Source organism: Narcine bancroftii, chromosome 2 (genome assembly GCF_036971445.1).
Source record: "Narcine bancroftii isolate sNarBan1 chromosome 2, sNarBan1.hap1, whole genome shotgun sequence".
NCBI classification, from domain to species: domain Eukaryota; kingdom Metazoa; phylum Chordata; class Chondrichthyes; order Torpediniformes; family Narcinidae; genus Narcine; species Narcine bancroftii.
The window spans coordinates 288,079,547-288,104,090 of NC_091470.1; the positions used below are offsets into that span (position 1 = coordinate 288,079,547).

Here is a 24,544-nt window from a genome sequence, read left to right on the forward strand (position 1 = left end):
CGGTCTTCTTCAAAGGAGGTTGCTGCCCGCCAAACTGTGAGGCGCCAAGATGCACGGTTTGAGGCGTTATCAGCCCACTGGCGGTGGTCAATGTGGCAGGCACCAAGAGATTTCTTTAGGCAGTCCTTGTACCTTTTCTTTGGTGCACCTCTGTCACGGTGGCCAGTGGAGAGCTCGCCATATAACACGATCTTGGGAAGGCGATGGTCCTCCATTCTGGAGACGTGACCCATCCAGCGCAGCTGGATCTTCAGCAGCGTGGACTCGATGCTGTCGACCTCTGCCATCTCGAGTACTTCGACGTTAGGGGTGTAAGCGCTCCAATGGATGTTGAGGATGGAGCGGAGACAACGCTGGTGGAAGCGTTCTAGGAGCCGTAGGTGGTGCCGGTAGAGGACCCATGATTCGGAGCCGAACAGGAGTGTGGGTATGACAACGGCTCTGTATACGCTTATCTTTGTGAGGTTTTTCAGTTGGTTGTTTTTCCAGACTCTTTTGTGTAGTCTTCCAAAGGCGCTATTTGCCTTGGCGAGTCTGTTGTCTATCTCATTGTCGATCCTTGCATCTGATGAAATGGTGCAGCCGAGATAGGTAAACTGGAGATAGGAAACCCATGTAGATACGGGGAGAATGTGCAAACTCCTTACAGACAGCACAGAATGTTTGTTTTTCCCTTTGCTCAGTGGTGGGTGGAGAATTGGAGTCTGAATCTGACCCCCATGTCATTCTGGTTTCTATTTGCAAGGTACAGGCTGTCTTGCATACTGCAGTATAAACAAATAATTCCTTTTTTTTTAAATGATGGGGAGTTTGATATTTGCTAAATAAGATTTCATTATTTGTTAATGCTCATTAATTGAACTTGGAACTAAATGAAAGAAGATGCAATGAAAGGTAAAGATTTGGCATAAAAATCTTTATACTCTTTATGCATCTTGTTACAATTTATAAAGGCTTAATTTTTTAATTCAAGAGGTAGGAACATCAATCAGATATTTCCCAAATCTTCCTAGACGTTAACCCAGATGAGTGCCTTCCAAAAATCATATACTTGCATCCACATGTTGTTCTTTTAGATTTCGCATTCCTTCATAAACTGCCTCCCTCCCCCAACACATGTCGACCTCTCAATGAATCTAGTATCTATTCTTTGGTGAAATAATTAAACCATGACTGAATTTTGAAGCCTAGCCTTGATATAACTAAACAACTAAGTTTCTTTGTTTTAATCTAGATTTCTGAATTTAATGGATTTCATCCTGGAAAAGGGGGAAAAATATCACATGTCTTCTATGTTATTTTATCTATCTTCTTCTCATCAACTTTAAAAAAAAATCTCTTGTCAAGATTGGCTCCTTGTTTACAATCTCCCTTGAGGTGACTGCGTGATTATGCTTACCATAGCAGATTGATTGCCAGGTACAAGAACTTAAACCACTGCAGATTTTTCAAATTCTGCTACTAATGAACAGATTCAGTTAATTATTTGATGTTGTCTCTGTGCCCTTTGGATATGGTTTTGAGATGGTGTTTCAGCCTCAAGCAAGTTTTCATTAAATGTTATTTTATGTTAACTGATTAAAATCTATATTTTGCCAAGAAATTAAGTTGACTGCACTATGTATCTTATGGTGCTGTATTTTAGTTTATGATTTTGAAATAAGTAATTCATAATGCCATCTGTCAAATTGGAATCAGGACCGTAATTTGTTTGTAGAAATGGTGGAGCCATTTGAAAGTGATGAATAAACAAGCGAGGACATTTTGTTTAAAAGGTATTTATTTTGTTTGAATAGTAAAATAGTGGAAACTCATAACATTTCAATTAATTTAATTGATGTTAAGAGATCTTCTAGTGCATGGAATATATCAACTTATTAATCAAATCCATAAAACCTAATTTCATTTTGTTTTGCATTTTAAAAATAACTTGGGGATTAGTTGAATAAAATCACCATTTTAAAAATCTTTGGAATGAGAATAAATGATGCTCTCACAGGCACTTGAATAGAATTCCTGATGAAAAGAACTATAGAGCATTTGGATTCTTGCATTTATTGCAATATTTGAAATAAAGTAAAATAGAAAATAGTCATTGCTTTGTAAGCTTTATGCTCTTGGCTCAATTATTAGATATGCTCTAATGTATCAATTAATTGAATAATTCAAAGTTAGTTCATATGTGTGTTAATGGAGCATCTGATGACAATGAGATAGACAACAGACTCGCCAAGGCAAATAGCGCCTTTGGAAGACTACACAAAAGAGTCTGGAAAAACAACCAACTGAAAAACCTCACAAAGATAAGCGTATACAGAGCCGTTGTCATACCCACACTCCTGTTCGGCTCCGAATCATGGGTCCTCTACCGGCACCACCTACGGCTCCTAGAACGCTTCCACCAGCGTTGTCTCCGCTCCATCCTCAACATCCATTGGAGCGCTCACACCCCTAACGTCGAGGTACTCGAGATGGCAGAGGTCGACAGCATCGAGTCCACGCTGCTGAAGATCCAGCTGCGCTGGATGGGTCACGTCTCCAGAATGGAGGACCATCGCCTTCCCAAGATCGTATTATATGGCGAGCTCTCCACTGGCCACCGTGACAGAGGTGCACCAAAGAAAAGGTACAAGGACTGCCTAAAGAAATCTCTTGGTGCCTGCCACATTGACCACCGCCAGTGGGCTGATAACGCCTCAAACCGTGCATCTTGGCGCCTCACAGTTTGGCGGGCAGCAGCCTCCTTTGAAGAAGACCGCAGAGCCTACCTCACTGACAAAAGGCAAAGGAGGAAAAACCCAACACCCAACCCCAACCAACCAATTTTCCCTTGCAACCGCTGCAATCGTGTCTGCCTGTCCCGCATCGGACTGGTCAGCCACAAACGAGCCTGCAGCTGACGTGGACTTTTTACCCCCTCCATAAATCTTCGTCCGCGAAGCCAAGCCAAAGATAATGGAGCAAATGCAAGAAGGGACTTGATCTGATGTCTCAGTAAATTAAGCAATTTATTTCCTTAATCTATAGAAAGGAAGATTGGAACAATTTTTGCACCTTTTAGATATTTTACTTTTTTTCCTGAATATCTGCGGCCTCATGTCAGGATGTGCATAATCATTGCCAGAAATCAAACTTTGAAGAACCAGTGTAAAGGATGCAGAACATCCAAATAATTGTTGAAAACTTTAAAAATGCTAAATGCAAATACAGTTGAAAACTACAGCAATCCCGGTGCCACATCTGTCAGAAACTGCCTCTACTTTTCAGTTATTTACCCTTCTATTGAAACATTTTTAATGAATGATTTTCTCAATGTGTGACATGGAAAATACAACCTACTATTTTGATTTTAATGGATTTGACACTCAATTTTTAAATATCCAACTTTTTTAGATTAATAAAATCTTTTCTCTAATTGTTTTCAGTCAAAACCGAGCCAATGAGCAACAGTGAAATTGCTGCAACAGAAGAAACTTTGGACAATTTCTCAGGTATGAGTGACGATGTCAAGCTGTCCACATGTTAAGCACGACCATTGTCAGGATAGGATTGTCAAATTTTGCTTTGTAAATCAGCCCTTAAACCAATTCAATTCTAGAGTGTTTTTGAGCTTCGAAAAAAAGTGATTTGTGAAATCTATAATCCAACAGCCTGTTTTATTTGTACTGAGACTTTCTATGTTCCATCTTGCTCCAAAATTAATAAAAGTTGCTTGACTATTTTGTTAATAAGACCACCATTATCATTTGTTTTGCCAGATTTTTGCAACTGTATGCCCATGTTAGATTGTCCAATTAGATTTTTTAAAACTCTTGGATTATTTAATTATTACAAAAATCACTTTACAGCTTCTTGTCGGTTAAAAATAGAATTTTGTCACATCTGCATAATAATTTTTTTTGGAAACTTCTGATTTGTTGAGTGGCTTATTGTTAAAAAAAAAAATCCATTTTTGCTCTGATTGGCAGAGGAGTCAGAACCAGGAGAGAGCGAGAAATAAGGTAATTTTTTTTTTAAAAAGTGAACTGAGAGAATTTGTTTACATGATACGCAGTTAGGATCTGGAATGCATGAGCAGGGATGATGATGGAGACAAATTTCAATGGTGGCATTCTGAAGAAGAGTTAAGTAAGTATTTGGAAGGCAGGAAGGTGAGACTAGCTGGATTGCTTACATACAGAGCAGGTACAGACCTGTCTATCTGTTGACTCCACCACCATAATAAGGCCCAATACAAAGCAGAAGAACATTCATATCTTCAATCTAGGCACCTTGAACCATCTGGTATGAAAATAGATTTTCCAATTTCAGGTAATTTGTTCTCGCATCACTTTCCTTTCTCACGCTTGCATTTCTTTCACAGTCTGTTTCTTTAAAATGTCTTGCTCATGGACAGTCCTCCTTACCTGATCTATCCTAACCTATATTTTTTACCTCGCTCCTCCCCATAACTTGGAAACAGTATTTCTTCCACTCTTTTCCCACTTTTAACAGAGGGTCACTGACCCAAATATCAATTGGTTTGCCTTGCCACAATGTGGCCTAACTGGGTAAGTGCTGCCAGCATTTCCGTTTTATTCCTTGCATGCTATTGCATGTTCTGAATCCTGGCACAGGAGGGGTAGATGGAAACTTCTTCAGAGTCCATCCCCTAAGAGTGCACAGAGAGCCACATTCCTTCTGTCCATGGTCTCTGAAAACTTGTACCTCCAGAAACTTGGTCTTGTGTATTTTAGCTGTCCATCTACAAGGTGGGTTTGTGGGTGATGAGTTTCTACTGTATTTTGGGGGACAAGGGCAGTCAACACCTAATTTTGATATTTACTTGCACTCCAGCTCTGTCAGAATGGATTTAACATGAATCACTACTTGGACCCTAGTGGCAAATGCCAGTGGAATCCTGAAGATAAGATCCCATTGTTTGCATTACTCCAACCTAGTCCTGCAATATGCTCTGGAGGACGATAGAACATTACAGCACAGAAACAGGCTCTTCAGCCCTTCTAGTCTGTGTCAAACTATTTTTTTGCCTAGTCTCACTGACCTGCACTCAGTCCCTACTCTTCCATACCACTCGCACCCATATACCTGTCCAAATTTTTCTTGAATATTAAAATTGACCCCACATTCACCACCTCAGCTGACAACTCTTTCCACACTTCAACTACTCTCTGTGTGAAGAGGTTCCCCCTAATGTTCCATTTAAACTTTCTCCTTTCATCCTTAACCCATCTCCTCTGGTTTGTATTTCACCTACTCTCAGTGGAAAAAAAACCTACCTACATTTGCTCTGTCTGTCTCCCTCATAATTTGAAATACCTCCAAATCTCCCCTCATTCTTTTACATTCCAGGGGGGAAAAAAGTCCCAACCTATTTATCCTTTCCCTGTAACTCAGTTCATGAAGTTTGGCCAACATCCTGGTAAATCTTCTCTGCACTCTTTCAGTCTTAATCCTGCTGCAGTTAGGTGACCAAAACTGCATACAATACTTCAAATTTGCCTTTACCAATGACTTGTACAACTTTACCATAACATCCCAACTCCTACACTCAATAATTTGATTTATGAAAGCTAATATATCAAAAGCTCTCTTTGCTACCCTATTTATCTGTGACGTCACTTTTTGGAGAGATTTGGATACTTTGTCATCTGCTATTTCTTACTCGGTCTTGTCATTTTTTTTAAAAACTTTATCGGCAGGGGAAGGAAATGGATTTATAGGTACAACAGCTGGCAGTGGACAGAGACTTGGCAGATGCTGGCAAAGATGAGGCTCCCTCTGGATATGCTGTCAGCCAGTTTGATTTGCTGGAGATTTGCAGGATTCTATTTCACAGGCCATGCAGAGACAGGGAGGTAACATGGAGAAAAGACAGGTCATTCTCAGACCATCTGTGTTTGGTATTCAATTGCAGTGGGTCCAGGATGAGAGGTTACACCACCACTTCAACTCCAGTCGACCTACTCTCCAGTTGCTTTGGAAATCTGTAACGATTGCCTTTCATGTAATGTGCAAAATTTGCAAAGAGCTGCTCAAAATCAATGATTTATTTTTACAGACTAACAACTTATTCTTTGTACCTGTGCAGCAGTAGCGAGACTGCAGTGAATTAATGAGCATTCTCACTTTGAAGTAGATAGTGCTTCTATGATGGTGTGTGGAACTAGTGCCAGAGGAGTTGGTTGAGGCAGATACTATTGCAATGTTCAAGAAACATTTAGATGGATACATGAAGAGGATGGGTTTAGAGGGATGTTGGTCAAACGCAGGCTTGGTGGGGGTGAAAAGGATGAGGAATGGGTCTGGGTGAGCAGTGCAGGGGGGGGGAGGGTAGTGGCAGCATGGGGGGTGGCAAGATGGGAAGAAAGGCCAGTTTCCACGCTGTCTGACTCCATGACTAAGATTTCTGTTCATGTCAAGAGAATCATTAAAGCTAATCAAGTGCTTTCATTAAAGATTCTTGCAATGAACTGCTGTGATTAACTTTAACATACCTGACAATTGCTGATTTCAATACTCTTCAAGGGTGGTAGGCTTTAAGAATGTAACTCTATAAGCCACATTGGCACAGACGGGTAAGTTGCATGGCCATGATATTTGACAAGCTGTTAGGATGCTGCATTTTGTCAGGAGAGACTTTCGTGAAATGTGCAACTGTAGTAAACACACAGGAAAGAAGGCTCAAGCCTGAAACTTCAGTTATATCTCCTATGGATGCCATGAGACCTGCTGATATCCTCTAGCATTTTAATTATCTCACAGAAAACACTGCATCACATACATCCATCATAGATAGAGTGTGAGACCAAAACCTGGTTTGTCACCAGCACAAGCAAAGATTGTGTCTGGAAGTTGTTGGAAATTAGTTTTCAAAATGCAGGACAGAGTTCAAATTGACACAGCATTATTGAAGTGTCTGAAGATTGAACAAATGGAGGCTGTTCATTCCATTGAAAAGTTTGCCTTCCACTTGATTGATCACTGTTGGCTTCATCAAATGCCCAAAATGGATTGCTGTCCTTCATCTGGAATTCCAGTTTCAAGATGTGTGAAACACGAAAGTTTACAGACATTGTGGTTGTAGTCAAAGTGCACAAAAATGCTGGAGGAACTCAGCTGGCCTCACAATGCCCAGAGGTGAAGATATATTATCAACATTTCAGGCCTGAGCCCTTTTGCAAGCTATAAGCAAAAAGCAGGTAGGTGTTCGAATTAAAGACTGGGAAAAGAAAGGAGGAACCATGGGAGGGGGAGGGGGAGGAGTCCAGACCATCAGCGAAAAGATGTTAACTGGATATGATAAGAGGAAAGGTGAGAACTGATATTCCCTCTGTGAAAAGGGATAGAGGGAAAAGAGAAGAAAGACAGAAGAAAGGAGATGGGAAGAAGATTGGTGGGGAGGTTAATGGATTGATTTTGGCTCTTGTGAAAGAAGACCAAAGTACTCTCTGGGGTAATCAATTGCTTAGATTCTGTGTACCTATTTGGGCAGAAATCTCCTCACCTTGAAAATGCCTTGATATTCAGATTTCCACACTATTATAGCATATGTGTTACTTGGCTCCCACCTACAAAAAGGACATTAATGGTTCTGGTCCAAGGACAGGTTTTAACTGGAATGGGCCCAAAGGAGTTAAAGCTGGGTATGATTGAGAAGATAAAAGAGAAAGGGAATAGGACAGAAGATGGATGTGTTGAGGACGAAGGAAGACTAGGGAGAGATTTGACTTTCTGGACAATGGAGACTATTTGTGTTTCTTTTTGCTATCTTTAAGCTTTTTGAGGCAAATTAAGGCATGTTTGTTTGACCAAATGTCCTATCTGCACTTAATTATAACATGTTCTATTTGCATCCTCCATTCATTGGATCTAGCCTGCTGCCCAAACTTGCCACACTTTTCCTGAGGCCACAATACCTTTGTAACCCTGGACTTTCAATTGATTTTGGCTGTATAACAAAGTGCAGTGAGTATCAACCAGGCCTCCACCAGTGAATTCTGAAGCTCCACCCATTCATCATTCTGAAGGTATTATAGACCACAAGATGAAGGAGCAGGACTGTGTTACAGGCCCAGAGGACCCCAAAACCCAGCAGCAATAGCAATTTACCAAGACAAATGGTTACTTAAACAAAAGTTACTTTTAATTATCTTTAAACATGAAAACAAGATCAAACTTCAACTTATTCTTAACAACTTAAGTTAACCCCCTTCTAATTCTAAGCACACACATATGCAATGTGTGTATAAATTCTAAAAAGTTTTTAGATTTACAGTCCAGTCTCACTTTTCACTCCTCTAAGTTCATCAGTATCAGGCAATTCTCATACTCTGCACAGAATTCAACATTTATGAATCTTCACCTGGTTTTGGCGCTTGAAAGAAAAACGGTTACTGCTCAGGAAGGTTCTTGTGGGTTTTCAGAGTGAGATTTGTTGCTTGTTGGATACACACAACTGATTCCTTCCGATAAGCCACTTCAGTGTCTTGCTGAAGAAACTTGCCCCATCAGGGTTTTCCAGATGATAACCTCTTTCTTTCAGGTCACCACAATGAAACGTTATACAGCCAGCTATCTCCTCTTGTATGGACTACAAGTGCTTTGAATAGGCTGAACTAAGAACTCACAACCCATCTTCAAAATGTTTTTTTTTTCCCCCACAAGCTTGACAGCTTGTCATGTTTCAGTTCTCTCTCTCTCTCTCTCAAAGTTTTTGCAAAGGCACTCAGAGCCTGGACTGTCGGGCTTGAGCCAAGCTCCTGCATTTTTAAATGAGATCTGTTTTGAAGTGTTTGTATCTGTGTGTGACCTACACTAAAAAAAACTGCCACAATTTATCTTCTTTAAAACATATCTATATACAATATAAAATAATCTGTCATAACTGGGCCATTCAACCCATTGAGTCTGCTATGATATTTGAATCATGGCTGATGTTTTCTTTCTCTTAATCCTAGAATTTTTTTTTTTACCTTCTCCCTGTAACCTTTGACACCCGTGCTAATCAAGAAACTAGGAACCTCTGCTTTAAATACGCCCAATGACTTAGTATCCGCAGCTGTCTGTAGCAATAAATTCTATAGATTCACCACCCTCTGGCTGAAGATGTTTCTTCTTGTTTATGTTCTCAATGGAAATCCAGTGTTCCCTCTGGTTCTGGATTCTCCAGTTCCTAGGAACATTCTAATAGTCCACTCTATTCAGCTCTTTCAATATTCAGTAGATTTTGATGTGATCTCCCTTCATCCTTATAAACTCCAGGCCTAGAGTATCATTAAAAGGATTCTAATATGTTAATCCTCTTATCTCAAGGATCATTCTTGTAAGCCTATCTGGTCCCTCTTCAATGCCAGTATATCCTTCTTTAGATATGGGGACCAAAACATTTCACAATATTCCAAATGTGGTCTGAACACTGCCTTGCAAAGCCGAAACATTAAATCCTTGCTTTTAGAATCAGAATTTGTCGTGAAATTCAGTGCTTTTATATTCTAGTCTTCGAAATGAATCCTTTCATAACTTATTTAAAAAAAATAAGTAAATAATTTTCCTTGTAAATTAACCTCCCCCAAAAGAAATAAATTAATGAAAGTAAGAAAAGACAAAATCAGCAAATTATTTTTTCTTTTTATAATCAAGTCAGACACTTCTATTCAAAAATAGAGGATTGTATTTCTAATGCCAGTCATCCTTGCTGTAAAACTGAGGGACCAGATTAAAAAATGCATCTGGTTCCTCAGTTCAATCTGTTTATGCTGAGTGCAACAGCCTTACCCAGAGCCAAGTGTAAATGCAGAGAATAAAAACAAACTGGCACTGCAGGAGGATATTGCCAGTGTATCTTTATATAACTGCTGGCCACAGAGGAGGGCAATTCAGCCCTTTGTTTTATATAATGAGCTGCAGTCACACAGTTTATCTTGCAAGGATTGCTTCCAATATTTGCATATGATGTATAGATGTAGAAAGGAGAGCAGCTCTCTGGAAGTATTTGCAAAGCTGGCCACACCATATTTATTGTATTGTTTCATAATACCTTGATTAGAAAAGAAATCCACTCTGAGGACAACTTGGTCATAAAAACTGCAGCCCTACATGTTAGACTTTCTAATTATGATTTGACCTTCTGATGAAGTTTTCACATATCAGTGAGTTTCCCTCTAAAATGGTCTGCATCCTGAGTATAATGGTATACATATTAATGGATTACAAATTTAATTTTCAACTTTAAGACTGATTTTTGTTCATTGCAGCACTCAGAGAAACACATTGTGGGAAATAGTATGCATGAGTTTTGTGTTTTTCTGTCCATTAGAGTTATGCTGACGTATGTTAATGGGAGGTAACTGCCACAGTAAATTGCCCACCCATTATGCAACACCATCTGATACTCCTTTCTATCAATTTTAATGAAAACCAAGCGGGTTCTATAAACAGACAGTGACCTGCCTGGCAGTTTATCACCCAAACTAGAGGTAAATGTTACCCTTTATTATGTTTCATGAGCAAAAACCATAAGCTGCACACATGAAGGTTTCCATAATGCACTCCCTGCAGATGCCAAGCCCTCTTCGACCCTTACAAATGAATACAGTAATTACTTAATCTGTGACATATTTGTACTGCAACACCATTGATCTAAATGATTTTTTTAAAATGTGGACAATTTTCACCCATGATGTCGCATATGTCGCTCCTTATAAACTCTTCCTGGTGGAAAAGAAAATTGGGTCTGGTGTTTGAATGGTTGATTTACAACCATATAGTTTACACTCCTGGTGAAGAAGAAAGATTTTTTTTTAAATCAAGATCATATTTACAAAGAGTAGGTATGAATATTTAAATGAAACTCGGACATTCCCTTAAGGAGTGTTCCTGTTGAAGATCTCTTGTCCTATACCTTTTTGCTTTGTAGGGCGTTATATGGTGGAGGATGGGGAGTTTACGGGATTCTTTCTCATATATATACCACATGTATTTGGAATGGATTTGCAATATTGTAAAATATGCAATCTATATGTGATTTTACATTTATAAATAATTTTTCTTTAAAAATGTCAGTTTATGTCTATTCAGTGAATTGAGCTGGAACATCAGGTGAAGAAGGAATGAAGAAAATTGGAGGGAGAAACTTGTGAATTAAATAAACAGTTGGGCTTGATTAGAAATTGATAATTGTGTGTTGCTGTTATTTAAGCATGCATTTGAATTGGTGAGATAATACTGACCATCATCAAATAACTGTAGATTTCTAAACTATAACTTTTCAATTTTTTTTTGGTTTTTATAGGAAATACAATACAATGAAGGAAAGGGAACAAAACTGAAAATACAGTATCATATGTATAGATACATTAATATAAATCTTCAAACTGTATTAACTATTTCCCCTACCACCACTGCAATGGGTGAAAATGAAAAAAATATCAAAAGTATTGTATATATTTTTTTAAAAATCCACCTAACCTACTCTAATTTTTAAAAAAAACTAACAAAAGCAGCTGAGCAGCTTATCCAGATGGTTACATATACTTTGCAGTTTTTGGTTCCTGCTATAAATTTAAAAAAAAGTAAAATTACAACTCATCTGGAAGAGCAAGTGCATCTAATCACATTAGAAACATTTACATCACATGAAAAAAAACATAAATGTCATCATGTATCTTCAGTTTTCACCGATTAACTAAGTACATGATATCTAATTATTTTCTAAACTTAAACAAGACATGAGAAAATAATCGAAACACTGTTGAAGGACGAGAGTCTTTCCATTTGAATACAATAGCTCTTCTAGCCAACACTATAGAGAAGGCCTCAACCCATTGAACAGATACAGGAAAAACTCCCTATGTCTAGGTCAATAACTCCTAAAAGAGCAGTTTTTGGATTGAGTTGAAGCTCCACTTGGAGTATAGTTGAAAAGATATTAAAAAATGTCTTTCCAAAAGTTTTCTAAGGATGAGCAAGACCAAAACCTGTCAATGTAGCAATTTCAGATTTCCATCTGTCACAAATAGGATTAATATTAGAAAAATATACTAGCCAATTTATCTTTGGACATGTGAACACTATACACCACTTTGAATTGGATTAATAAATGTTGAGCACATATTGAAGAGGTTTAAAAATCTTATCCCATAGATGAACTATATCTTCTAACAATTTTTTAAAATTCTGTTCAGGAATTGATGGTGGCTTTAGCCCACGGGAAACTCATCACTTCTCTCCACATATTTATTCTTCCAAGTAAGTTTTCTTTCATTCTTTGAAATAAGCAGAATTGAGAACAATTTAAGCCCTTACTCAGCTCCTTTAGTTTTTATCCATTTTTAAACTTTGTTGATTTGCAAAGACAATGATGCTTTATATGACCAGAACCCAAAAGTTACCATTTTTGATAGTATGTTCCTTTGTAGAGTTATTCATCCAGGGGGAAAAGAAGTTTTCTATCATATGCACTGTATTCAAGTCTGACTGACAGAGTTACCTGTGATTTATCAGTTGCTTTATGCATTTATACTGCTTTTATTCCATATTGCTCCATATTTGTTACAAGCAGCAGGTCATATCCACACATTCTCCCTACACCACCCTCACAAACGATGGCATCATATGGACAGTCTCCGTATGCAACAGGAATGCAGCAAGGAGCAACTTATGCAACTTATCCCCAACCAGGCCAGCATTATGGAATCCCATCCTATGGTAAGCAGATTTATTGTTTAAATTATCTTTGTTTTGTCAGTTACTATTACAGAATGACTTCAAGAGCTAACAACAAATTTTATCATTTATTTGACATTAGACATTTATTTACATCAAATGATAACTGTTCTGTTTCTACTATACCTAAATGAGAATCCACAGATCTGATGACATTAACCGATATAGGTGCATTATGGGCAGGCATCAAGACAGAAGGTGGATTGACTCAAACGCAGTCACCTGGCCAAACGGGATTTCTAAGTTATGGTTCAAGCTTTAGTGCACCTCAACCAGGCCAAGCCCCTTACAGTTACCAAATGCAAGGTCTGTGCCATCTAATGTGCTTAACCAATTTCATTGTGCAGTGATGTTTAACCAATGCATGCTAACTTTTTAAGATCAATGCTTGCCAGCTACATTTGTATTGGTGTACATTAACCTGTATACGAATACGTTTTTAAGGTACTTCATTCACAATCACGTAGTTTGAGACTAAACGGAGAGACAAGGTCAGCATCAAAGCTAGGAAAGCTTTACTTTGGTATTGAAAGTATTCAAATACTATGAAACAAATACATGAAACCTTATTCTGTAATGAATTCCAGTCATTAATGTAGAGTGGAAGTAAGTTTATTGAAAATGTGTAAGTGAATGATAATATAATGTAAGGCAATAATATGAAGTTTGATTGTCCTATAAAACTCTTGAAAAGAAGGGATATCTTGTTAGCATCAACTGGTGTTATTTTGTTTCACTCGAGAGATGGGACAGCACTGTCTTTGAAGGCAACTTTTACTCCCATGAAACAGAACATTTGGCTGTTTGATAATAGGGGTATCAATTATGGGTTCATCTTTAGACTGGTGGACTCATCTACTTTGCCAATTTGTCACTCTTTCTGATTCAATGTTGAATGACTCAGCAACTTCTCTCCCCATTTGTATTTTGCCATCTACAGCTACAAATAAACCAGCCACATAACGATCACTGGGTAAAAGTGTAGCTGGAAATTTCCACTTGGTCATCTGAAAAATTTGACTCCATTATTCAAATAAATTGAATTTCAAAAGTCAAGTTTTTAAACATGCAACCGCTACTATATTGTACAATTACCAAATGGGGATGTATTTCCAGACAGGAATCATTTGAGAGCTTCTGGCTGTGAAACACAACCTTCTCTTTCCCCCCCCCCCACTCACTTTCCTTCCTGCTCCTCCAATCCTATTTCCACTCTCCCTCCCAAGGAGTTTTCACTGGAAACTATAGTAATGCTTGTATTCATCTGCAGACTGTGACATTTTTCATCATTGGCTGAGTGCTATCAATAGTGTTCAATGCATTGTAGCGAGGGCATACAGTGATGGGTGAAATACATTTCAAACAGATTATGGAGTGAAAGGTTCAACTACTTCAGGCAAGAACTTTCTGTTTTAGAAAAGTGTCCATCTCTTCAGCTGCCCTGGAGATGGCTGACTCATCTTTAACTGCAAGATGCATTTAAGACCAATCTCCTTCTCCCTCCCTGAAGTGACTTCCAACTTTTTACAGTTCTGTGACAGAAGATATCCAGAAAGTATTTAAACTGTTTGAAGTTGTTATGATTCTTCCAAAATGTAAAATTATGGGCCTGATAGTGAACAAATGTTTCTAGTTTGACGATGCTGGGGTAAATTCCAGAACAGTGAATGCTGTAAAAGGGGTGGCCTGAGTTGAACTAAACATGCATCAATGTTCTGGACACCTGACCACATGTTATTGCTTAGTCTGCTGAGCTCCTCCAGCAGTTTGCCTATTTTGCTCCAAATTCCAGTATTTTCTTTTCTCCTGCGTCTCAATATACAAGTAGCTGGCTCATGATAACAAGGGAAATAGCATCAAATGTTGTTGGGTGGTAAACTTCAGGTCATTAAACAAAGCATTTAACTGAGCCACGGACTAAATGAAGTTGAGTAGAGCAAAAAGTTGAGAACGATTATGACTAGGAAATGTAGGTAAAATTCAATACTGGAAGTTAAGATATTATGAGGCATGTATTTGTGATGACAGTGTATGGAGAAAAAGGTAAGGGGCAGCAAAACATTGAGCCTCTTGACTCGCTTTTACAAATGATCCTATCCTGTACCTGCAAACTTGCTAAATTACTGCCAATGCCTTTGCAACTTGAATGGTGTTTGGCTTAGAATGGCTAGTCAGCATTTTGCACACTTTAACAGAATTGTCTCTCTGAGATATTTTAGCATCATGGGGTACTAATGCAATAGATCTCCATGCTCCAGTTGCTGCCTAACCAGCAGTCTGCAATGCAGCTGCCAAAAAAATGATTCTACAAATTCAACTTGTCAAAATAAGAAGCCAAATGCTCTTGTTGGCTCCACAGTAGTTTCTGTGTCATCTTCCCCTTTTTCTCCTTGCAACCTCCATGGGCCTACCCAAGGGGAAGAACTAAAGGTGAAGATGGCACAAATTAACGTGGTGGAAAGCAGAAAACTATTTCTCTGGTTGCCTTACTGCCACCCGCAGTTCAGCAGACTTATGCTAATGAGGACGAGGCCCAATTTCGGAAGAGCCTTGGGCATCTAGTTTCTGGTGCACACAAAGGATTTAAAAAAAAAAACAGATTTGAGAAAGGATCCTTTTTTTAAAAAAGCACTATTGCACGGATTAATATTGTAGTTACAAAAAGAGAAAATAGACCGTGAGGAGGTATTATGTGTTTTTTTTTAAATGATGGAAATTATAACATCAGGATTTAATAGAACAACATGGATAAAATTGATAGGGAACAAAAGAAAGAAACAAGTGTTTTATTTCTGGTCACATTGTTAGATTTAACTAAACACTGAAATGTATAAAGAAATAACAGAAATATTTTTGAAGCCGAATTTACTCTTCACATTAATATGCCACACTGTCTGCTAAGTTCCAAGTAAATGTTGAACTGATCTTGAACAATCCTGGAGCAGCAAGGAGTAGCACTAGAAAGTCAGCTAAATGCTTTGGGGAACCAAAGTGGGCCCACCCACGAGAAAGGTGAAATAAACTTTGACAGCTCTGCAGAGCCCAGGTTTGTCCAAGTTGTCGATCACTCTGAATGTTTCTGACATTAAGCACTATTAAAACCAAAAGTAAAAAGAAGTTAAAATTTCCAAAACACAGATATTTCCCCAAATCCTTTGCAGCTATTTCCTTTGATTTAAAATGAATGGCTAAACATGCACAGTAACAGAATGATGATCCTGCAGGTTTCCTATTGTGGAAAACCACTGCAATGTCCCACAGTTGGTGAGCCACTGAATGCATTAACAGAATGCCCATCCTCTGGAAATCTCAAAATGGTGGTGATGGATTATTTCCACAATCAAATGGGGAATGCTTGTTCCCCACCTCCACCACGTGCAGACAGAATCAGTTTACAATTCAATGGAAAATCAGCTTGGATGATCAGAACTGGAGTAAAAGAAAATATTTGGGCAATGTGATGTGTCAGACATGGATACGGTGGTGATGAAAGTCATGATTTATATTTGCACAGTGTTCTCTGACAAGTTTGTGTTAGGGATGCAGCAGATGTGTGTTATTTGGGAAATTCTGCATTTGTGTGTTGAGTTCTTGGCTGAAAATTCAACGTTGCTTCTTTGTCAAGACAACATTTATTGTCTGGGTGTTTAATCTAGACCATTGGAACATCCAACAGAAAGAACTGCTATAATTCTTCCACTGGACTTCTTGGAAGATTAAATTTTGTATTGTATTTTAATCGTCTCTAAAATTTAGTGGATTTTTAATGTCCTGCTTTCTCTTGGTTTAATTTTAATGTTTTCCCACTCAATCATTCTCCGCATCCTTACGGAGATGGGATAAAAGTTGAATGAAGGCTAGTAGACATTTGCTTGTTCACGGTGTTTTGACATATAATATTTTCCCATATGTTGCGATCTATATCAGGTAACGCTCCTCAGATATTCAGCCAATGTGCTTTTTCTGCTTGTAGACATTAAACCATGAACACAAAGGTATGTTTAAGAATAATCTTGAAATAGGGTAACATGGGATGCTCAGCAATTTAATTTGAAATGGCTGTTTAAACATTTTGGAGAATTCAGAACCATAGAGCCAAAGAAAATTACAGCACAGAAATAGGGCCTATGGTCTTTCTAGTCTGTGCCAAACAATTTTTTTGACTAGTCCCAATGACCTGCATATCCAGGCCATTGTCCTGGATATCCCTCCCATCCATGTATCTGTCCAAATTCATCTTAGATATTTATAATTGAGCCCACATTCATCACTTCAGCTGGCTGCTTGATCCACACTCTCACCACTCCCTATGCGAAGAAATTACACCTAAATTTTCCCCTTTCACCCTTAACCCTTTGGTTTGTCTCTCACCTACCCTAAGTGGAAAAAGCCTACCCACTTACTCTCTCTATTCCCCTCATAATTTGAAATATCTTGATCAAACATCCCTTCATCCTTTTGCGCTCCAAGGAAAAATGTCCAAACCCGCTTAACCTTTCCCTGCAACTCAGTTCCTGAAGTTTGTGCAACTTCCTAGTAAATTTTCACTGTACTCTTTCAATCTTATGATATCTTTCCTATAGTTAGGTGGGCAAAACTGCACCCTTTACTCCAAATATGGCCTTATCAATGCCTTGTACAACTTTACCATAATATCCCAACTCCTATACTCAATAATTTAATTTATGATGGCCAATATGCCAAGTGCTTTCCTTGCAACCCTTTCTCTCTGTGATACCACTTTCAGAGAATTACAGTGCTCTCCATAATTGGGACAAAAATGCTCATTTTCCTTTATTTGCCCCTGTGCTCCACACTTTTAAATTTGTAATCAAACAATGCACATACCAGATTTTATTCAAGGTTATTTGTATACATATTAGTTTGACCATTAAACAGGCAAAAGGCAAAGGAGGAAAAACCCAACACCCAACCCCAACCCACCAATTTTCCCCTGCAACCGCTGCAACCGTGTCTGCCTGTCCCGCATCGGACTTGTCAGCCACAAACGAGCCTGCAGCTGACGTGGACTTTTACCCCCTCCATAAATCTTCGTCCGCGAAGCCAAGCCAAAGAAAAAAGTTTGACCATGTAGAAATTACAGAACTTGTTAAACATTGTCCCCTCATTTCACTGTAAGATTTGGCTTCACAGGTATTTGTGAGACTCTGGTATGTTTAGTTGCTTCATTGGTGCAGATATAAGAGACCTGAATATGCTTCAAGAGTATGTGGTTGTCATTTTTCAATACAAGGACTAGAGTTGTGCGATTGAAAATCAAAGAAGCCATTATGACTCTGATTAAAAAAAACAATAATAAAACATTAAGAGACATTGGTCAAACTTTAGGATTACCAAAATCAACAGTTTGGAACATTAAGAAGAAAGAGCGTACTGGTATTCCAAGGAAGACCTCCATTGCAGGTGCAAGAAGAATTCTCATCATAATGAAGAAACATCCCAAAATGCCTGCCCGACAAATCAGGAACACTCTTCAGAAGGAAAGTGTGGATTTGTCAATAACTACTTTCTGCAGAAGACTTTATGAACAGAAATACAGAGGCTACTCTGCAAGATGCAAACATCGCAAAGGCGTTATGCTTTGGATCTTGGGCAGTTCCTTTACGCCTCAACACTTTGCTCTTGCCTTCACTCTGATACAGGTTAATTTGGTCTCATCTGTCTGTTCACAAGACCTTTTTGTGGAATACCGCATGCTCTTTTAAATACTTGGCAAACTGTTATCTAGGTACCTTTTCAGTGGTTAATTAATGGTTTGCATCTTGCAGTGTACTCTCTGTATTTCTGTTAATGAAGTATTCTGCGGAAATAGACATTGACATATCGACACCAGCATCCTAAAGTGTGTTTCTTATCTGTTGGACCTGCAGTTGGGGATTTTTTTTCCCTCATGATGAAATTTCTTCTGTCACCAGCAGTGGAGGTCTTCCTTGGAATACCAGTTATTTTTCAATTACTGAGCTCACCAGTACACTCTTTCTTCTTGATGATGTTCCAAACTGTTAATTTTGGTCATCCGAAGGTTTGGGCAATGTCTCTTAATGTTTTTTTTCTTCTTGTTTTTTTCAGCCTCCTAATGGCTTCTTTGACTTTGCACAACTCTGGTCCTCCTATTGAAAATGACAACGACAGACTCTAAAGTTGATCAAGAAGCAAACCCAGCTCTCTTATACCTGCACCAATAAAGCAATTAAACATACCTGAGTACTCACAAACACCTGTGCCGCCAAATGTCCCCCTGAAATGAGAAGACTATGTATATAAAGTGCTTTAATTTCTAGATGGTCAAACCAAAATATATGCCTTGAATAAAATCTGGAATGTGCACTTTAATTACATGTGAATTGTTTCATTACATATTCAAAACTGTAGAACACAGGCAAATAAATGGAAAAATTGTCTTTGTCCCAAACATTATGGAGGGTGCTATATGCATCTGTTATCCCAAATACCTCTGTTCTACTGTACTACTCAGTGCTCAACCATTTACTGTGTATATCCTTCCAAACTTCAACACCTTGTGGCCATTAGGTAGGCGAACCAGCCACGCTTGTCAAAATGGTGGCCAAAATGGCGCCGTTGAGGGTTTCCTCCTGACCTCATCACCGGGCTCAGAAGCCCACGCTTCGGGACCCACATGGACCCCCCCCCCCGGTGACTTCAGGGTGCCCCAGCATGGTTCTCAGCCAGGTCCGGGCTGAGAGTATAAGACCAGCCAGGCAGCCTGCAATAAATCAGTTTTTGCTCACTGAACTCAACCCATCTGGTTGTCCGATCCTTCAGTTAGCAGTGTAGCCGCCGCTACAATTGGTTACCCCGGAAGGTTCAAAGATGTTTAAACCCAACATGAATGACCCTTCGATCAACACTATAGCCATCAAGCTTCCTGACTTCTGAGTTCAGGAGCCAGAGACCTGGTTCAGGCACGCAGAGGCTCAGTTTCACCTCCGCCAGATTTCATTGGATTCGACCAAATTTTACCATGTGGTCGCCGCCCTGGACCATGCCACCCCCAAATGAGTGCTGCACCTCGTTCAGCACCCACCCATGGAGAATAAGTATGGGACCATGAAGCGGGTACTCACCGGCTCCCTTGGGCTTTCCAAGTGCCAGCGTACCACTCGGATGCTGCGCCTCGACTCCTTGGGGACAGAACTCCAATTGAGTTCATGGATGAGATGCTCGCGCTCATGGGCGATCACACCAACTGCCCACTCTTCGATCGCATCTTCCTCGACCATCTGCCTGAAGACATCCGGCCGTTACTGTCCCTGGAGAGCTTTGTCGACCCTTGGAAGATCGCTCAAAACGCTCAGGAGCTATGGCTCGAATGATTCCCGGAGGGCTCAGCTATCCAGCAGGTTACGAGTCACAGGCATGACCACGCCAAGCCTTCCTCTAGCACTGAGGTGGAACAGCCTGGTCCTGCAGGGGCCTCAAAGAACATAGCCAGAAGCAAATCATCCACTTCAGGCCTCTGCTTCTTCCACCAGCACTGGGGAGCCCAGGCTCGGAAGTGTTGTCAGCCCTGCTCATTCCAGAGAAACTAGCAGGCCGGCCGCTGTTAATGGCTGCGGCGGCTGGCTAGGAACTCAGTCTTCTCTATCTGCGGGATTCAGTCAATGGCCGACGCTTCCTCGTTGACACCGGGGCCCAGATCAGCGTCCTCTCAGCCACAGCCATCGAGTCTCGGAACCAGCCTCGAGCACCTCCCCTCCGTGTAGCCAATTTGACAGAGATGCGAATGTATGGAGACAAGAACGCCCACTTCCAGATCGGCCAGTGGATTCTCGTGGAGATTCACCGTTTCGTCCCTTCCAACTGCCATCCTGGTTGTCGACTTACTCCTCACCCACGGACGCCTGGTTGACATTCAAGGTAGGCGACTGGTAGATGTCCGTACCTTCCAATCTGTTCACCTCAACACCTCCTGCACAGAGTAGCTGCAGATGGCCATGGTCAGCACGCCCAAGGACGAGTTTCAGCATAATCCTGGATGAATTCCCGTCCTTCCTCAAGCCACAGTTCTCCGCCGCCTCACCACGCCATGGGGTGTTTCATTACATCCCCACCAAAAGCCCACCGCTCCATGCCAAGGCATGCCGGCTCCCACCGGATAAGCTTCAGATAGCGAAGGAAGAGTTTTCGGATCTGCCGGAGCTGGGGATTATTCGACGCTCTGACAGTCCTTGGGCCTCACTACTCCACCTGGTCCCGAAAGCCTCAGGCAGTTGGCGCCCCTGTGGAGATTATTGAAGGCTTAACGATGCGAAAGTACCCAACTGTTACCCAATCCCTCACATCCAGGAATTTACAGCCAACCTGCATGGCGCGAGGGTATTCTCCAAGGTCGACCTGGTGGGCGGGTATCACCAAATCCCGATGCACTCTGAGGACATACCAAAAACAGCCATCATCACCCCCTTCAGCTTGTTTGAATTCCTACACATGCCGTTCCAGCTCAAGAACGCCACCCAGACCTTCCAGCGCCTTATGGACACAGAGGACAGGGATTTGAATTTTGTATTCATTTATCTGGACGACATCCTTGTCACCAGCTGAGACTGGGCACAACACAAGTCTCACCTGTGGACCCTTTTCTCCCGACTGGCCGACTTCGGCCTAACATTCAATCCGGAAAAGTGCCAGTTCAGGAAAGAGTCTATGCAGTTCCTGGGCCATACCATCATGGCCAAAGGAGCCACACCTGCCGCTACGAAGGTCACTGCAATCAGGGAGTTCCCACCCCTCGACAACCTGAAGGGGCTACAGGAGTTCGCGGGTATGGTCAATTTCTATAACCACTTCATTCCAGGCGCTGCGCGCATCATGCAGCCGCTCTTCACCCTCATCGCGGCCAAAGACTAGACACTTGCCTGTACTCCAGAGGCCAGTAGGGCATTCGAAGCCATGAAAGTTGCCCTCGTGAAGGCTACCCTGCTTGTCCACCCATGCACTGACCTGAATATGGCGCTCTCCGTCGATCCCTCTGCCACAGCTGTCGGTGCCATCTTGGAGCAGCAGGTGAATGGACAGTGAAAACCACTGGCATTCTTTAGCCGACTCTTTTGCCTGCCAGAGCGCAAGTATAGCACTTTCGATCATGAGTTGCTGGGCATATGCCTGGTGGTGTGTCATTCCTTCTACTTGGAGGGGAGCCATTTCACCATTTTTACTGACCACAAACCCCTCACTCAGGCGCTCGCAATGGCAAGAGATTCCTGGTCGGCCTGCCAACAGTGTCACCTATCCTTCGTGTTGGAGTTCACCACTGACATTTGGCACAAAGCGGGAAAAGATAACATGGTCGCCGACACACTCTCACGACTGGCCATTTGCGCACTGACACCTGGCCTCAACTTCAACCAGCTCGCCCGGGACCAGAAGTCCGACGAGGAGACGCGGGCCTTCTGGACTGCCTTCACATATCTGAGGTTCCAGGACCTCCCAACTCCTCATGGTGAGGGCACAGTCCTGTGCGATGTCTCCATGGGCACCCCGTGACCAGTGGTTCCCCAGCAGTGGCGCATGCAATTCTTCCACCATATCCATGACCTTTCCCACCCTTCCATTAGGTCCATGGTCTGTATGGTGGCAAAACATTTCATCTGGCATGGGCTTCAGAAGCAGTTTGCAGACTGGGCCAGAACCTGCACCCAATGCCAGCTTTCCAAGGTACACAGGCACACCAGAGCGCCCGTACAAGATTTTGAAGATGTCCGGTAACGGTTCATCCACATACATGTGAACATTGTCGGACCCTTACTCATTTCCCGAGGTAACCATTACCTTTTCACAGGGGTAGACCGTACCACTCATTGACCCGAGGCAATCCTGATGCCAGATGCCTCCACAGACTCCTGCTCCCGAGCACTTTTGAACGATTGGGTTGCCTGGTTCGGCGTCCCGAACCACCTCACCAGTGATCGGGGTGCCCAGTTCACCTCTGTGCTCTGGGCATAGCTCGCCAACAGGCTGGGGATCGAGCTACATCACACCATGGCCTATCTCCCACAGTCCAATGGGATAGTCGAGCAACTGCACCACCACCTTAAGTCGGCACTTATGGCCCGCCTCACCGGCCCTGACTGGGTGGACAAGCTGCCTTGGGAACTCCTGGGCATCCGCTCAACACCCAAAGAAGACCTACAGGCGTCATCAGCCAAGCTGGTCTACGGAGCACCGCTAGCCCTACCCGGTGAGTTCGTCAATGCACCTCACAACCCCCAGCAGTCACCATACTGTCTACTTCCCCACCTCCAGGCCCAGTTGGACTCCGCCCAGACACAGCACATGGTCCTCTTACATCCTCAGCGAGCTGTACTTCGCAGAGTACATTTTTATCAGACGGGGTCTGTCCACAGCACCTCTACAAAGACCATATGAAAGGCCATACAAAGTCGTCCAGTGTTCTGGATCCACTTTCACACTGGACATCGGTGGTAAGAGGGAACTGTTTACGGTGGACAGGTTAAAGCCAGCCCACTTCGACCCCACTGAATCAGTAGTTGTGGCCCAACCCAAGAAGTGAGGCCACGTGGCAAAAAAGGACATTGGTGCTGGTTCGGGGTGGGGGGGGGGGGTGGTTGCTGTGTGGCTATACGCCATTAGGCAGGCGAACCGGCCCAGCTTGTCACGCACACGGCGGGGCAGCCGGCCAAAATGGAACTGTCAGGGGTTTCCTCCCGACCTCAGCACCGGGCTCAGAAGCCTGCACTTGGGGACCCACGTGATGCCCCGGTGATGTCTGGGCCCCCCAGCACGGTTCTCAGCCAGGTCTGGGCTGGGAGTATAAGACCAGCCCGGCATCCTGCAATAAATCAGTTTTTGCTCATTGTACTCAACCAGTCTGGTTGTGCGATCCTTCATTTAGCAGTGTAGCTGCCGCTACAACCTAACACTTGTCTGCATTAAATTCTATCTGCCATTTTTAGCCCATTTTTCCAGATGGTCCAGTTCACTCTGCAAGCTTTGAAAACCTTCCTCGCTGTCCACAATGTCTCCAATTTTTGTGTCATCTGCAAACATGATGATCTAATTTACCACACATTATCAGCTTTATTGTCAGAGTACATATATGACATCACATATAACCCTGAGATTCCTCTTTCTGTGGGTGCGGCAGAATTACCAATTAATTGGTAGTGCAAAAATAAACTATACACAGCATAAACATGTAAAGAAATAAAAGAACTGTAAACAAACTGCAATATATAAAGTGCCCAAGTAAGAGTCCTTAAAAGATTCTCTGATTGATTTTGTTGAAGATTCTGATGGTAGAGAGTAGCAACTTTTACTGAGCCTGGTGGTGCGAGTCTTGTGGCACCTATATCCCTTCCCTGATGGTCACAGCAAGAACAGAGTGTGTGCAGGGTGGTGTAGGTTTTTGATTCTTGCTGCTGCCCTCTGATGGCAGTGTTCCCTGTGGATATACTCAATAGTGGGGAGTGTTTTACCTGTAATGTCCTGGGCAGTGTCCACTACCTTTTGGAAGGCTTTATGCTCAGGGGTATCATGATGAAGCCGGTCACCGCACTTTCCATCATGTCTCTGTAGAAATTTGCCAGACTTTTTTGTGTCATACCAAACCTCCACAAAGTCCTGAGGAAGTAGAGTCACTGACATGCTTTCTTCAAGATTCCATTTGTGTTGGGTCCAGGAAAGATCCTCTGAGATAGTGACTCCCAAGAACTTAAATTTTCTCACCTTCTCCACCTCTGATCCAACAGTGATTACAAGCTTTCCTTTTCTGAAGTCAACAATTAGCTCCTTTTCATGACATGCTTTAGCTGGTTCC

General features: G+C 41.6%; 1 protein-coding gene across 11 annotated transcripts in view; it reads left to right on the forward strand.

Moving 5' to 3' along the window:
* eya1 (EYA transcriptional coactivator and phosphatase 1) overlaps window positions 1–24,544 on the forward strand; it is a 192,768-nt gene that overhangs the window by 28,549 nt on the left and 139,675 nt on the right. For 6 of the 11 annotated variants that reach the window (XR_011352235.1, XM_069921239.1, XM_069921248.1 and 3 more), the window contains exons 4-7: window positions 3,426–3,491; window positions 12,186–12,249; window positions 12,560–12,708; window positions 12,862–13,032. Coding sequence is in view for 10 of the 11 variants with exons in the window: in XM_069921239.1 (XP_069777340.1) it covers window positions 3,426–3,491; window positions 12,186–12,249; window positions 12,560–12,708; window positions 12,862–13,032 (450 nt within the window). In the remaining variant the exon portion in view is untranslated. Of the gene's footprint in view, window positions 1–1,283; window positions 1,420–3,425; window positions 3,492–12,185; window positions 12,250–12,559; window positions 12,709–12,861; window positions 13,033–24,544 lie in introns of those variants that run through there. The other 5 variants (XM_069921247.1, XM_069921244.1, XM_069921243.1 and 2 more) reach the window with 5 other exon arrangements.